The following is a 16,856-nucleotide window of genomic DNA, read 5'->3' on the forward strand; positions in this document are numbered from 1 at the left end:
GGACTCTCAAAGCTGCCCTTCTATAGCAATACTTTGATTCTTGGGTAGTTTGTTGTGCACTGTGAAATCTTAATCTAAAAACAGAAACACTGACTAAGCAGGTATGGAGTTGCTTGCAAGACTCTTTTTTTTATGCCTGCAAAGCATTGGCAGCATATTTGTTTTGAAATAATTGCTTTTCTAATCCCTTATTTTTTTATGACAGCTGAAATTGCCTGACTGGATGCCAGCACATATGAACTTCTAAATGGTTCTTACACCTTATTTTACAGTCCATCCTCTGTTTTGAAATAAACTGCCTACTAAATAAAATCAGTTTCCTTGTGTTTCTGTTGACACGTATGTGGGTTTTGAGAAAGGGAAACGGGCATGCAAGGAAATTCAGAAATTGCAAAAGGGAAAATATCGGGGCTATTTTTTCTTCTTTCTCCAATATATGCAGAAACAGACCTACTGAAACTGATTTCCTCTTCTGCCTGGGTTTATCTGGGCTTGCTTGCATGTGGCTCTAGTCCAGCCAGTGTATACAAAACTCCAGGGTATCACTATTCCTGTGGGCGACATTCACTGTCAAACCCCCTTTTCTTCATGTGCTACTCACATTCCCATCACAGGGTCACATCTAGACGGGAGAGTTGGGGCAGTGGGATACTCTCAGGAGGCCCATGGGCTTTGGCACCAGCTGGTGAGCCCACAGAAAGCACCTCTTAATCTTGCACTGTATCTCAAGCCTTGCATCCCTCCTGTGCCTGCAGCTCCCAGAGCCTGGTGTACTGCTCCCACAGCTGTGTGTGTGTACATAGGCTGAAGACATGGTGTCTCAGAACTGCTCTCTAAGGGTGGCAAAGGCTAGGTTCTGCATTCTGCATTACACGTCATTGGCTTCTGGCAATGTTTTGTCAAGAGTGATTGCCCTTTGTTGCCAAACTCTGCTGTCAAATTGGATCTTAGGTCTTATTAAATAGAGATCATTTTTCTTGTGTATGTCCTCAGTTGACTGCTCGCTGGTGTATCTGTGTGGCTGATGTGAGGTCACTTGTGATACAGACATTTGCTTTCAATGCCCAGGTCAGAGCATCACATTATTGTATATAATTTTATATATTGAATATAATTGTATCGAAACTGTCTGAGTGCACAAAGTCAGGGCCAGAGCAGAGCCCCCTGGCCTCCTGTGCTGAACACCAGGCACACACACCCCGCACCCCTCACAGCTGGGAGCCTTGGCCTCTTGTCTCCCATCCTAATTCCTCACCCCGTTTACGTGTGGTGCTCTTTCCTGACTTGAAGTGATTTGGGTGATCACATTTACTGCTCAGCATCCTGCAGAAGGGAGGACGTCTCTTTTAGCATCCTTGTGCTTAAATGTTAATAAATGGATGAATGAATAAATAAATAATGCCCTTTGGCAGAAGGATTTGAAATAAAAAAAAAAAAAGAAAAAGGGAGTGAGGGAGTGCTTAAAAGAGCATTTCTGACAATACTGAGTAAATGCAAGCAGGGATGCTGAAGTGTTGCAATTGTTTTGCAATGCACTCCTAGCTAGCGCAGCAGATGGCATGGGGTCTGTTGACTGTAAGCACAGGTTCAGGGCTTCCTGGTCTCTCACGTTCTCACTTTGAAGATTAAAATGAGCGGATGCATTACCACAGGCCACGAGATGGCCTTTGACCTTCCACTTTCCTTCTTCTGATGTGTCCATTTTACCTGTCTGTCCCTCTTTCCATTGTTCTGACCTCGCAGGTTTGGCAGGGGAGTAAGAAAAATGGTGAATGTTTTTGCAAGGCTTAATGACCCCCCCTGTTTAGCTGACTGAGACACTTAAATACGAGAATACTTTCCTCACACATACTGGCAGTTAAGCAGCTGAGCTTGTGAAGTGCTGTAGCAGCCTCACTGGCCCCATGCTGCCTCAAGCCTTGAGCAGGTAGGCAGCCAAGAGACGCCTGTGTTTTATTTCCGTGCTTCCTGTTTTAAAGTCGCGCTACTTTTCCAAAGGCTGTCTGGCGACAGCTTTGATTTCGGAAATAACTGGGTTTTGCTTCGAGGGTAGAGTCTATCTACAATAGAAAAGGCAGAAAACATTGGTGTCTCCCCGTCGGGGAATCGAACCCCGGTCTCCCGCGTGACAGGCGGGGATACTTACCACTATACTAACGAGGACCTACACGGTAGACTCACTCGTAGCATTCCCTACATGGTATTGAATCGCTGACAGCTCGGTGGTGACTCTGCCCCGCCCCTTCGTACCAACCACGCTTGCCGGTGCGCCGCGCCCCGCCCCGCAATGCACCACGGGAGCTGTAGTTCCCCACGCGCCGCCCTCGCCGGTCCCGGGGAGGACAGGACTACACGTTCCAAGGGTCCGGCGCGCGGCACGCTGGGCCGGGCGCGGCGCAGGGCAGGCGGCGCGCGGGACATGGCGGCGGCGGCGGACTGCAGCTCGTTCGCGCAGCCCTCGTGCTGCCTCACGCGACACCTGTACCTGCGCTGCCGGGTGTGCTTCGGCGCGCGGGCTCTGCGCGGCACGGCGGCCTTCACCGCGCGCGCCGAGCGCGAGGCGCTGCGCTGCCTGGTAACGGCGGGTGGGAGGGGGGGGGGGGGGGCGATCCTCGCGCTGCTCGCGGCCGGGCTCGTGCTCGTAGCCGCCTCCCCTCAGCTGCCTCTCCCGTCCTTCCGTTGGGCCGGGCCGGCCGTCCTTGCTCCCTCCCGGGACCCACTGCTCCTGCCCCCGCCTGGGCTGCAGCCTCTGCAGCCGTCGGCCCCATCACGGGCGGGTAGCAGCGCTTGGCGGCCCGGGTTTCCTGTGCCTAGAGAGAAGAATATCAATATGTATTTTACATATGTATTTTCCCGTTAAAACGGGCCTCTTGCCGAAAAAATTGGAATAAAGGAAATCTATGCTTACGGCTTTTCCACACGTGTTTTATTGTGGCAGTTTCTTTCTCAGTTACCGGTGCACACAACGTGTGAACCTCCTCGGCTTTGCTTTATATGCAAAGTGAAGCTTGCGGTTTGTGGGCTTGCTTCATGCAGCCTCCATAAAATCCTTTTGTGATTGGCACTTATTTTTAGACGAAAAAGAACCCAAACCCAAACGTCCTGTTAACAATAAAGAGTGAAACTTCACTCGTGCTGCATGTGAGAGTGCTGCATTATTTTAACTCATCTTCTGTTGCGTTAAAGTCTTGATTCATAGCAGCTAGCCTCGGCAGGGTAGTTTCCATTATGCCCTCATTTCACAGTAGCACTGTGAAGTCTTTCACCTTTGTAGTTTACTTAGTGAACTCCTGTTTCCACTTTTATGGTCAGAAGTTGGTTTTCTTCCTTTTTGCCTTCCAGTTTTGTGAGGTCCCTGCAGCTCTTCTAAAATGCTGGTTCCCAGTACCCAACATAGGTACTTGATTTCTCTGATTCTACTGAGTAAATACTTTTTCCTTCAGAGAGGCATGTATTTAAGGTTATTACACTACTTAGGAAGCATGTAACATATTTGCTTCGTTACAGGTGTTGGATACAAAAGACGTACAGGTATTTAAAGTGACCGTGAATGGACAGGATGCAACATTTGCTTTTGGAGAAAAGCACAGTTTCAAGGGGACCCCCCTGGAGATCTCGCTTCCTTTTGAACTAAGAAGGTACACACCGTTGCCTCTTCTTTTAGGTGTTTTCCGAAATGCACTGAGTAAACCTCTTGTCCGCCTGTAGGGTCGTTGTGTAAAGCTTGCAGAGAGACTCGTAAATAGGGGTTTGCATTTATTTGATGTGTTCTTGTAGATTACTTTAATATTTGGCTTTCATTAGCCAAGACTTCAGGATTTTCTGTACCCACCCCCAGGTCTTACATTGTGTACAAAATGACTCACTAAATTAAGCAGTGAAATTATGTGCAGCGTATCACAATTTTTACAGTGCTTCTCATCAGTAATACTCTTTCTGCTTCAACTGCCTGAATTTTGTCATGTTCAGAATTGCTACAGTATTTCACATGTAGAGTTACACACTCTTCACCTTTCTTTCGTGCAAGGGTTGATCCTGTATTTCTGTAGAACTGCAGGTTATCACTAGGATTAAAAAGAAACATGTTTTCAAACAATAAAGGTTGTATTGTATTGACTATGCTAAACCAAGTCCCTAAAAACTGGAACTTGAGTTTCAGCAGCATGATGGATACAAGAAATCATAATCTACCGCCCAAGTTGGATGTTGTAGTAAAAAGTTGTAAAAAGTTGTAGTCAAATTACAGTACATGTTTTGGCAGTTTGCTATGTATGTTGTAACTCCATGGTATCTTGCCTGCCAAAGCTGAGAGCTGTGATTGTATCAGGAAGTTCCCTTGTTTGACTAAAATAGGATACTATGTCGATTCTTACGATTTTGTTTCCAGACTGGTTACTGCCTATACAAACTACTGCCTCTACTGTTGCTGCTGTCCTATGAATTAGTGCAGTTTAGAACCACATGTAATGTGGAAGAGAAAGGAATGTTATACAGTGTCAGTCCCTTTCTGGGGAAATGATCTGATATGAAACTGAACAAGTGAAGTAGGTGAACAGGCTGCAGCAGAAACATGGCTTCTTTTGGTTGACTTTCAACCTTCTGTTTTTTAATTTTATTGCTAGATTTCTTTGTAACAGGGAAAAGCTACAAAGAGGAATTTGTGAATTGTGATCGTAAGATTTTATATCTTGTGTGAGATGTATTACTCATTAAAAATCAGTGAGTCAGTGAAAGGGAAAGGGTAGGAGTTAAAACTAAAAATCTGCTCAGTAAGCAGTGTGCCTTACAGCAATACAAATTATTTTCTAATTTCTTGTCAAAGATGTACTTTGGAACGCGAGTGATAAAGCAGATATGTGTACCAGGCAGCATATCTAGTGTCCAACTCCTCTGATTAGCTGAAGTGTGTTCTGATTTGTGGCTGGATTGTTAATTGCAGAGAGTTACATGCCTAACCTTGAATTTACTGATAACAGAAGCTAGTACTTCTGTGTGCTTTTAGTGGCAGTGATGATTATGATATGTCCTTACAAAATAAAAGTATGACCGTTTTAGTTTGTGTGTGTTCTTCTGTTAGCAAGCTGGTCTTATACTTACATGTACAATGTTAGGTAGTTGTGACAAAAATATATGTATATGCCTGTTCCAAATGGTTTAAAGAAAAAGTCCATGTTCTCCTTAAAGAGAGAAAAGGAAAAGTTTCTAGTTAATAAAAACCAGAAGTGTCTTGGGACATTCAAATAAACCAGATAATCTTTACTATCATAATTGAAAGGGAAAAGTTGTTTTTAATATGCTACTTAATCTTATTTTTAGTGCTTTTGAGACAATGCTGCAGACCTATTTTCCAGAAATCCTTGTAGAGGAATTTCGATAGTGATCAGGAGTTGTGTCAAAACAGTCTGATTGTATTCCTTATTACACAGGGGACAAGAAGCTATTGTTGAAATCTCTTTTGAAAGCTCTCCAAAGTCTTCAGCTCTCCAATGGTTTACTCCAGAGCAAACTTCTGGAAAGAAACACCCATTTCTCTTCAGCCAGTGTCAGGTTGAGTGGATAATTACTTATTTTTGCTTTTATTTTAACATTTTTTATTTACATACCACTGTAATTCCTCCAGGTTTCCAAAGAGTCATAGAGCAGGGCTAGTAGGGATAAGTACAGTAACCCATAACCTCTAATTACATGTGTATCGGAGGTCCTAAATGAAAGCTCTTAATAAGTCAGGACATTTCTGAGATTTTATTATATGTTTGGAATTTAAGAATTCCAGATCTGCTTTGCCCTCTCCAGTATTCTTGTTGAAGCACACACAGTCCCGTGTGATCAATATATGTGGCCATTGATCTGTCTTGCCTACTGTTATTTCTTTCAGAAAAGTCTTAACTACGAAAACTACTATAAACTATAAGTGATAGGAAGAATTGGTTTGCAGATAATGAATTTTCTTTATTTCCAGTACAGTATATTGTTTTGATTTATTTCTAGTCCTCTGCATCAGAAGCATTGTTATGTTTTAGCTTTTTTTTTTCCCCTCCAGGCTATCCACTGCAGGGCTATCTTTCCATGCCAAGACACACCTGCTGTGAAACTAACCTACCATGCAGAGGTAGATGAACCTGTCATGTGTCTAACTAACGACAACTACTACAGTGGGTGAATTATTGTTCTAGGCCACATTCCAGCAGCTACAAAAAAATAAAACCAGAGAATATTGACTTTTAGCTTAATGTAAGAGCCAAAACCTACTTATCTTCCTTGTGGCACTTCTGTGGCCTTACCATTTTCTTTTAGATATATCATCTCATTTTTCATTCACATATATCTTTCCTTCCAAAATCAAAAAATAAGTGCAGTCGTAGGAAATAATTATGTTTTTAAATTAGGAAAAGCTGACAGTAAGACAACAAAAAGTGCTGTAAAGTAAAAATACTGTAAATGACTCTCATATATGCCTTAAGTAATATGTTCCGTTTACATAGAGTACATAGTCAGGGGATCTTTGTAGTCCTGGCATAAGCAGTCTGATTGTTTTAAGGAAGCAAAAAGAGATGTGCAATGTGATATTACAATTCAGTAGTCTGAAGAAAGTGAAATTTTTAATTTCTGTCAGAGGTACTCCTTCTGGTTAATTAAATATTGCCAGCCTTTAAGACAGTATTTTCTATATGCCATACATTCTACTTGACCGAGAAGACTTAACAACAAATATGGGCTATTCTTTTTGCTATCACTGTTTCTAGTATATTGCATGGTCCCTTGTGGCAGTTGAATTCCTCATAGTTGGGTAACCTTTCAGATATCAGTTCCTAAAGAGCTGGTGGCTCTTATGAGTGCTAATCGTGATGGAGAGATGCCTGACCCAGAGGACAGCAGTCGGAAGATATACCGTTTCAGTCAGAACGTAAGTGCTCCATACTAGTAAGCAGACACCTAAGGTGTCTTATTCCTAGTGCATACAGTTCTGCTTTCTCTGTGGAGCCAAAACATTTGCCTCTGTCTAGTGCATAAGGCTTCTATAAGTTATCCATGTGTCCCTTGTTAATTCCCTTATTATTATTATTATTGGTGGTAGCAGTAGTGGTTTTATGTTATACCTTAGTTACTGGACTGCTCTTACCTCAAGTTGCCGTGGGAGTTACATTCTTGCAATTCTCCTCCCCATCCCTCTGGCAGCAGGGAGGACGAAGAAGAGGCGGGAGGGGAGCAAGTGAGCCGCTGTATGGCTCTGAGTTACCAGCTGGGCTTAAACCACTACACCAGGGCTGTATGTTACCTAGAAATACACTATTGGTAAGTTTGGTGGTCATGTACAAGGAATAACATTTAGTCAATTTGAAATTACACTACACTTCCTAATATAGAAAACCATTAGACTGATTTGTTAGAAAAGGCATGTGTTTCATAAACAAAAAAAAAAGTAAAAGAGAAATGCATTAAAAAAGGCACCCACGTCATCTAACATACAAAACTGTGAGACTGATTTATTAGAAAAGCAAGCGTTTCCTTAGACAAAGAAGGGAAACGCATAAAACTCATTGATACCTCTGTGTGCCAAGCTCACTTAAAACTACCTTTTTTATTTGGTCCTGCTTGTCCAGGCTAGTAAGAGATGTAGTGAAGAGCAACCTCTGTAAAAATGAATTTACAACCCAACAGCCATAGAGATTTGAAGTAATTGATATACTGATACATATATCATATATTGACATACATGTTATTACTTATTCAACATTGTTTAGTCAGATAAATGGAACTTTTATAGGGATGGTTGTATTTTCCCCTTTCATTTTCAGAGCAGTGCAAGAAAGCATTTATCTATAAAGAAACTGTAGGTTTGAATTTTTTTTCATTAAAATAACGAATATTTAGCATTTATTTTAATTTCAAGCATGGACATCAAATGTATAGTTTTAGGTTTTGCCGAATCTTTTGCATCCAAAAATATTCTTGTTTACTTCAATTCATTAAAGCTCTTCCTTGTCTTTCTGTGTGATACAACTGCCGTTTATCTGAGCAGTATCTCTTAACTCCGTCTTCCATAACATTTAACAGAGCTGGAATGAATATGGAAAACTGACTTTTTTTTTTAACAGTGATGAAAGCAGTGGGACTTTTTTATGCAGATTTTTTTCAAACAGAAATTATACTTACAACTTTGTGGCCCTGGTATGAAACATCCGTGAAATGAGTATTTGTAGATAAAGGAGTATCACTTCAGGAGAAAAAACAATGCCTTTGTTATAACATAAGGCAGGAAACTATGGAGGAAATGTGCATACTTCTTATTTACACACCTTTGTTTTTCTTTGAATAAGTGGTGTTGATAGCTCACTTTACAAAGAAATTCCTTTTTTTTCCCATGTTCTCCATTAGGTTCCCATACCTTGCTATTTGATTGCTTTAGTGGTTGGAGCTTTAGAAAGCAGGTGAGTGAATTTGCACAAAGTAAAAATATTAGTAATCATAATAAATGTTTGGAGGGTTTTTTGCTTGTGTCTTGGTCTTGTTTCTAATTTTAAAAAGTCTTAGAAGTTCAATGAACCTGTCTGTATCAAACTGCATGTATTTTGATTCACTTTTGCCCCTGTGTTAGCTTCCCATAGAATTATTTCTAGTTGATAGTGCCTTAGTAGAATTTTTACTTTCAACAGAAAGATTGGCCCAAGGACACTGGTGTGGGCTGAAAAGGAGCTAGTGGATAAAACAGCCTATGAATTTGCTGAGGTGGGTAATTTTTTTTTAACAAAAAAAATGTAAATTAACTGCTTCATGTAGCATTGGAAAAAGAACAGGCTGCAATTCAGGTTTTGTTCATCTGTAGCTCCCCTTTCTCTTCCTCCCACCCCCAAAAATGCTGCTGTTCTATCATCACCCAAAACTGCTACTGAAAATAAATATTGATATAGTCTTGTGCTCATTTTGCATATGGGACATGCCAAGGTGAAAGAGAATGAAGTATACAATCCATACCTTATTACTTGTTCAGTGTTTGTAGCCAGAAGTGATGTTAGAAGTTAATGTGAATTCTTGTTTCAGGCTGAAGCTATGCTGAAAACAGCAGAAGATTTAGCAGGACCCTATGTATGGGGACAATATGATTTGTTAGTTTTGCCACCTTCTTTTCCTTATGGTGGTATGGAGAATCCTTGTCTTACTTTTGTAACTCCAACATTATTGGTAAGTGTAACACTGATAAAAGTCATCTTTTTCTTGGGGCTTGCTTATCCATCAAGTGATGGATATTAACCCACAAATGGGATTAATGTTTCCTCTGGAAAGAACTGTAAAGATTCGTGCCTCTCAGGAGTTAGCAATCATACATGGAAATGCATTAAGTGGTATAACCTGAGGTTTACTTGAACTGACTGCCTTTTGTTTGTTTGTTTTCTTTTCAGGCAGGTGACCGATCACTATCAAATGTAAGTGCAAAATAAGTTCATGTCTTCAAGTAGAACACAACTTGAAGTTGTATCTTCCTTTGTAACAGATAACCTGTGAGAATTAAAAATGAAGGCAGTAAGTCAAGAAGTCTTGCAAAGTGAGTTTTAGTTCTAAGTAAGCTGTAGAAGACTGTAGATGTATCTATTTTGTATAACAAACAGATGAAAATAACATGGGTGCCTGTACGCATAAGGGTCTGACTGAAATTAGCTGCTCGGTAGCTTTTTCTCACTCCTGTGTATAGGTATGTTTAAAAACCACAACTGAATTGATCTAATTGAAATTGTTTGTTGGAAACTTTTTTCCTCTCTCTGTCTGTGCACTATAACTTAGTTCTAGTACAGAACAGTACTAAAACTGTGTAGCTTTAAAGTGGAAATAATGATTTGAGTAAATTCTGATTTTTCTGGAAAGTTGAGTACTCTGGGTGCTTTTTTATCTCATATGTCTTTCTACTAGACTGATGCAGTGCTGACAAGAAAAGAGGATATGATTGCCTTATTCCAAGAAAACTGAAATATCTGACATGGATGCTTTTTAATCTGTCATGCATCATTATCCTTCTAGGGGTGACCGTTTTTTTTCCTGTTTGGTATTTTAGATCATCTCAGCATTGCAGGAGTTGCTAAGGTGGGAAGATAGTACTAGTCTGTCACTTGGCTTGGATCCAGTATTCTGAAATGTGATTTCGCAAACAAGTGCCTGCATTGTGCTACCAGAGAAGTTATTTTTGTTGATCATTGTGGCTCTATGACTTGTAGGCTGGACATTCAAAATTATTACTGGAGAAGGTTCAGTATGATAGTGTTAATCCTCTAAATAAAATTCATGTGGATAAGTTTATAGAGCTGGGAATGCTAACCAGCTCTGGGAATGTAATGCAGTAAAGGAGATCCCTTTTTTTTTTTCTGTTGGGTTTTGATGTTCATTTTCCAGAGGAGTCTAAATGGCAGGTCTGTCACTATTTTCTGTGTTTTAGGTTATTGCTCATGAAATCTCTCACAGCTGGATGGGAAACTTGGTAACAAATAAAACATGGGAGCATTTTTGGTAGGTGTGATGTTCAGTGCAATCCAAATCATAGTTTAAAATTAATCTGTAAATAAACCAGCTAAATTAATTTTTCCATTCTAGTAGTTCTGACTTTATGAATGTATTTCCAGGCTGAACGAGGGACATACTGTATACCTGGAACGCAGGATTGGTGGTCGGTTGTTTGGTGAGCAGTTCAGGCACTTTCAAGCCCTAGGAGGATGGAGGGAACTGCAGAATACGGTACATATTTTGAAGCGTATACCTATATAAAACAAAGCTAATTTCGTGTGTTTCCCACAAAGACTTGTATATTCACCTTTCCTAACACTTTCCTAAATGGAGGATAAGCATCTTTGATTCCAAGGTATAGGATCTCTTCCCAAGGCAATAGCCTACTATACTCAGATTAGATAAAGCCTTTTAAATTGTTTGAAGCTGTTCTTTGCAGATTCTCTTAGTTGTTCTGGGTATGGCTAAATTGCAGTAATACTTCTTAGCATACTGGTAAGCAGCCGAAGCTGAAAGCTTATCAAAATTATCTGCAACTCTGTATTGTGTTCTAATTGAGCGTATTCCTAATCTGTGTCTAGGAGATCTGTTTTAGTTTTGTGTTTAGGTAGCATAGTTAAACTTAGCTTTCAGATTTCTGGCCTATGATATTTCCAGCCCTCTCATTCAGTTTTGTGATGTAGTTTTACCTGATGTGCTATGAATATTTTTTGTTGTATTTTATTCTTTATAGCACACATTTATATCAAGTAGTTTAAATAGTTTGTTAATGAAGAGATAAATATAGATAGTTTACTAGGTGCTCGTGATTGGCAAACATGACAATAATTAACTGCTTTGAGACAGCTGGAGCAAAGGGTGATTTATCTTAACATCTTTGATGATCAGACACTAATAAAACAAGATGAGAAAGAGGTTCAGTTAAACTGTGTTTTGTGCAGATTCAGAACTTCAGGAAAAAGAATGAAAAAGAATGCTTTGCAATGAGGTCATCCTAGTTTTGCATGGAAGTATTGGATGGACTGTACCCTTATAAATAGGATTAGTAGTGATTTGCAGGAGTGCTAGTTTTCCTAGACGAATATATTTTCTTGTGTCTTTGTCACAGATAAATACTCTTGGAGATAAAAATCCTGTAACTAACCTCATCCCTAATCTGAATGAAGTAGATCCTGATGTTGCCTATTCATCTGTTCCATATGAGAAAGGCTTTGCTTTGCTTTTTTACCTTGAACAACTTCTTGGAGGACCAGGTAAGTGTTAGTGAGACTTCATATATTATTGCTTCCCATTTTAATTTAAAAAACTGAAACAGTTTTGTTTTTTTTGGGTTTTTTTTCTTCTTGTAACTGCTAGATATCTTCATTGGCTTCTTGAAGGCTTACATTCAACAGTTCGCTTATAAGAGCGTAATAACGGAGGACTGGAAGAAGTTTTTATACTCTTACTTCAAGGATAAGGTTGGATAGTATTTAAAACTAACTGCTTCAAACCTTTTAGTTACATAGAACTATGGCATAGCTCAAGAATTACCTTCTTTAAGGGCCAATTCCTTAGTTTTCTTTATCTTAGGACCTTAATATGATGTGTATGATCTTACGAAGATGGCTTTGCATTCTGATGTTGGTGTGGGTTTTTGGGTTGTTTTTTGTTTGGTTGGTTCATTGGTTTTGTTTGGGGGTTTTTGGGGGGAGCAGGAGGGAATGTGTTTTGGTTTTGTTGTTGTTTTGGTTTTGTTGCTGGCTTTGTTTTGGGTTTTTTCCTAGAAGGGAATATTTTGTTTTGAAGGATAGAATTCTCCAGAGTAATTGGAGGGATGTTAAAAATACCTCCAAAAAAAATAAAACCCAAAAAGCAAAACCAGTATTGATACTGGGTTTCATAGGGCATGCTTTTATCTAAAGACAACATTTCAAACTGAGTAAGAATTTGTCTTGCTTTTTAGGTAGATGTTCTTGATAAAGTTGATTGGAACTCGTGGTTTCATGCTCCAGGAATGCCACCAGTGATGCCTGTGTAAGCTGCATTCTTTTATAATCAGTGTTTTCCTTCTCCAGATTGCACGATTTTCCAAACAGTCATAAATTGCAGTCTGTAAGCAAGGTAAAAGTCCTCCCACAAGGTTGTGATTAGAAAATGTCCTACTACTCTGTGGAAATTGATATAGGTGTTTACAGGAGAAAAAGGTGTCACTGTTAATAGGTTTGATTTTTTTTTCATCTGGTGGAAATTCATTTTGCTTTGAAAGTTGCCAGGAAAGAGTCTTTTTTTTTGTTTTTGGCCAGTTTGTTACAACAGTATTCTCTTTTCAGCTATAAACTAGTCTATATGCTCAGAAGTACCAATTATTTTAGGAGTGCGTGGAATCAAGTGTCATCTGTGCACAAAGTGCTTCTAACTAAAACTGAAATATGCTTCATTATAATAGATATTTTATAAACTGTATTGCAATATGGAGTTGAAGCCTATAACAGACAAATATGGAGCCATTTGAAAAAAAATTCTAAGCATTCTTGTAAAAACGTTACAGGAACTTTTTGTGTTTCCAAAGTGTGATCCTTTGTTTTTAATATTTGACAGGTATGACATGACACTAGCAAATGCTTGTGTTGCCTTGAGCCAAAGATGGATCAAAGTGAGTGATTAAACGATGCTGAAGTGTCTGTATCTTGAAAAGCTAGCTCTTTTTATCCAAAGTGAGCCATTCTCTTCTGAAATACATCGTTTGCTGAGAGTGTATTTATGGTGATGGTATGGCCATAAGGGATATTTGCATTTCATAGGCTTGCCTTTTATCATAGAATCTGTGCACTTCCTATGACTTCTGTATGTAAAGTGCGGTACATATTTTAAAGGGGCACACAGCCAGCTTTTTATTATTGTATGTAGTAATCAAGTTGAGAATATTGTTTTTGAAACCTTGATATTGTGGTTTGATTTAAAAACAAATGCCAAAGTATCCCCACATTACTGATTTTATTCTTACTTACTTTTATTCTTTATTGCTAATAAGCAATAATTCCCATATGTTTTACTGGAGCTAGTATGCATTTCTCATCAAAAACTGAAATATGTAAATCATAATAAGTAACTAATACCATACAGTCTTCTCATAATTTTAGCCATAAAACTCATACAACTAATAGAGAATTCAGCATACCTTCCTTTTGTTAGCTAGCTTTGTGGCTTTTTGTTGAACATGTATATTAGCCTAAACTTCTTCTCAGTATTACTTTTCCTACTGAAAGTATTTGGTTTTTCACTTAACTGTAACAGAAGGACGTTAGAGAGAAAACAAGTGGGAATTGAAATAAAGAATACCAAACATCAGATAGTAGCTTAAGTCCCTACTTTTCCCTTCTTGTCACATCCTGCACAAATACAAATCAATATCATAAAAAATGTGGAATGGCTCAATAGTCTAAACAAAAAAATTACACCTGATTGTACTTTGTAATACCAATTAAAAACCTAAGTAACCATTCTCTTTTAGGCAAAAGAGAGTGATTTGGGCTCATTTAGCTCAGCAGACCTGAAGGAAATGTCATCTCATCAGTTGATTGAGTTCCTGGCCCTGTTGCTTCTGGAGGTAAATGCACATCTGGGGTTGCTTTATTCTGGTATCACAAAAGGAGATACGGAGCCCAATGTGCTTTGGAATTAAGTTGTCCATTTTCTTTAAGTTTTACAAAGATAATCCTCTCTCAGCATACATAGTTACTAAAACCTTCAGCTGTGCCTCCCTGATTGTGTCTGGCTCTTAAGCTAACAAACAGCATACAGACTATTTTGGACTGAAAGGTAAAACCAAAACTATAACGTGCTTGAATTTGTCTGTGTTTGATGTCAAAGCAAATAAGCTATAAATACAACAGAGTATTGTGTTTTGAAGGTTTTGGTAGTACTGAATGTGGGAATTTGCTAAGGTTTATTCTTTGCCCCTTCCCTAATACAATGAGAAGGTGAAAGGAACAAATACAAGTATTTGTTACAGTAAACTTTAATTCCTTTGTATCATCAATTTGCTTGGATAGATCTGTTTAATTTTTAAATATGTGGCTTCAAGTATGCTTCTGGCTTATTCTGACTAAGCAATTTCATTTTTCAGTCTCCTCTTCCAGTTTCACATGTCCAGCGAATGCAGCAAGTATATGACTTCAATGCTTTAAACAATTCTGAAATAAGATTCAGGTTTGTTCTAATATGAGCATTTTTCTGATCTTAAATGCTTTCTTAAAACACAGTGTCCTGCCTCATAAATGGTCTAAGACATACTGTTGTACAGAACTGGTGCAGGTTTTTTGGGAGCGTTTTGTTGTTGTGGGCTTTTTTGCAAGTGCATGTGGGTGGTATTGGATAATAGAATAGGGAGCCTTTATATGAATCAAAGATGCCTGAAAAATCTTTCTAATATTTATTTACTCAGGGCTGGGTCTCTGGACTAACCTACTCAGTTCTGCTGAGATGCCAGTGGGGTTTTTTTCAACACAACTTGAAACTTTTTTGTCATTTCAATGCTCACTATCACAAAACTTTTGTCACATAAAAAAAAAAAAAAGTACATACCAAAGGAAGTTTCTAATCAGGTAGGAAATGCTCCTGGCTAAATGGCTTGATTCTTGTGCCATCGTGATCAGTTTTGGTTTGTATTTATGCATTGTGTTCCCACAGGTCACGTGTTAAAAAAAGCTACTGTTGAGGACATAAGTAATCTTTACAAGTATCTTGAAATATTGCGTGTTTTGTGACTGTTACATACTTGGATACATTTGCAATAGTCACGATTATTCTGCTTGAACTATCTTAGACTATTGTAGGACTTCTGCCTTAACTAACTTAGAGTTCTTTGTTTCTTATCAAAAGCCCTAAGTATTTGAAATATACAGTATAGTTTCTATTTCTTGTAACAAGAATAATTTCTTAACAGCTTTAAAGCAAAACAAGCACTTGACAGTTGCTTGGTGGCATTTCGGGGGGGCTTTTGTTAGGTCAAATATGACAAGTGCTGTATAATTCAACTCTAATTCCGAGTGATGCAACTGGACACCACTGTAATATAGAAGAAATGTATAGCTGCAGAAAATGATCAAACCATTTTGGAGAAAGCTTGAAGCAATTTTATCCTATAGAAAAGCCCACTTTTGTGGCATGCTAGTCAAAAACTGAATATCTTATGTTGAACTTGGCTAGAATCTCATTCCCATAATGACACAGCACTGCCCACAGTGTTTATGGGAACAGAATCATAAGATAACCACTGCAAATAAAAAATTTGAAAAGTATAAGGTTTTTTTGGTTTTATTTTTTTTCTCAGATGGCTGAGGCTCTGCATCAAGGCCAAGTGGGAAGAAGCTATTCCTCTGGCTCTAAAAATGGCAACAGATCAGGGCAGGATGAAGTTTACTCGACCCTTGTTCAGGTAAAAGCAATTACTACATTGTAGGAGCTCATGCTGTTGGCATTTTTAGTATAATGGAATGTATAATATTTGACGTTGTATATGTATGTTATGCTTCGAAGTGATACAGTACAGAATTTTCTGTATACTGTTAACAAGCTTATCTTCAGAATCACTTTCCACTTGCTGATGTTTCTTAGTAGAAAGTGTCTTACTGTCCCAGTATGCACCTTAATGTGAGGCTTTCAAAGGAAAAGTAAAACGTAGATAAAATCCCCACTGTACTATTTCCCTATATTCTTGTAATGGGGCCTTTTTTCTCCTCCTTTTGCAGGGACCTTTACAGTTTTGACAAGTGTCGAGATCTGACTGTCAAGACATTTCTGGAGCATAGAGCCTCTATGCACCCAGTCACTTCAATGCTTGTGGGCAAAGACTTAAAACAGGAACAGTGACAAATTTTTCTTGCTGCTGGAAGAGGAGACTGATACTACAAACTGTTCATATGTGTGCTTGATTACACCATGAAATGCTCGGTACTAATTTGGCTTAAAATAAACTTTCCAAATCGAGTTCAGTAGTTCCTATTTGCATTTACAGGTAAACCAGAAAAATTGTTAAATCTCTGTATCTGGGAGAATGGCTTTGTTATAAGCAATTTTTACAACACACAGGAAAGCTGTTCAAAGATGTAGTCATTTGTCAGTCATGGAATTTGAAAACAATAAAAACTAATTGGTGAGTGATATGGCTCTTTGTGCACAGCTTTCTTTTTCGTAGCAACATGCTTGAAGTTTAAAAAAATAAATCTTTACATTGTCTACTTGTCTGTATATTGATCTGTATGAAAAGTTTTCAAATAATAGTTTTATTTGCTCTTCTGTCTTGAGGGAGCAATTTTTATTACAGGCCCAAGAGGACTGTGAAGATGTAAATGGATTTCAGCCTGCTGTATAGGAGGGTTTAAAGC

General features: G+C 38.8%; 1 protein-coding gene and 1 non-coding gene across 2 annotated transcripts; one reads left to right on the forward strand and one right to left on the reverse strand.

The window, feature by feature from the left end:
* Positions 1 to 2,091: 2,091 nt before the first annotated feature.
* TRNAD-GUC (transfer RNA aspartic acid (anticodon GUC)) lies at positions 2,092 to 2,163 on the reverse strand. Its single transcript has one exon. It is a non-coding gene; the product is annotated as a tRNA-Asp (tRNA).
* Positions 2,164 to 2,390: 227 nt separating this feature from the next.
* On the forward strand, positions 2,391 to 16,634 carry LTA4H (leukotriene A4 hydrolase). The gene is made up of 19 exons (XM_034063066.1): positions 2,391 to 2,575; positions 3,508 to 3,638; positions 5,427 to 5,547; positions 6,041 to 6,109; positions 6,800 to 6,904; positions 8,377 to 8,429; positions 8,655 to 8,727; positions 9,040 to 9,180; positions 9,399 to 9,422; positions 10,424 to 10,494; positions 10,608 to 10,719; positions 11,597 to 11,741; positions 11,845 to 11,948; positions 12,434 to 12,504; positions 13,069 to 13,123; positions 13,982 to 14,077; positions 14,597 to 14,679; positions 15,803 to 15,907; positions 16,221 to 16,634. Exons 1-19 carry the CDS (start codon positions 2,420 to 2,422, stop codon positions 16,339 to 16,341), a joined length of 1,836 nt encoding a protein of 611 aa, XP_033918957.1. The 5' UTR covers positions 2,391 to 2,419; the 3' UTR covers positions 16,342 to 16,634.
* The last annotated feature ends 222 nt before the right edge of the window (positions 16,635 to 16,856 follow it).

The sequence above is a fragment of the Melopsittacus undulatus genome, chromosome 5, assembly GCF_012275295.1.
Source record: "Melopsittacus undulatus isolate bMelUnd1 chromosome 5, bMelUnd1.mat.Z, whole genome shotgun sequence".
Taxonomy (NCBI): Eukaryota; Metazoa; Chordata; class Aves; order Psittaciformes; family Psittaculidae; genus Melopsittacus; species Melopsittacus undulatus.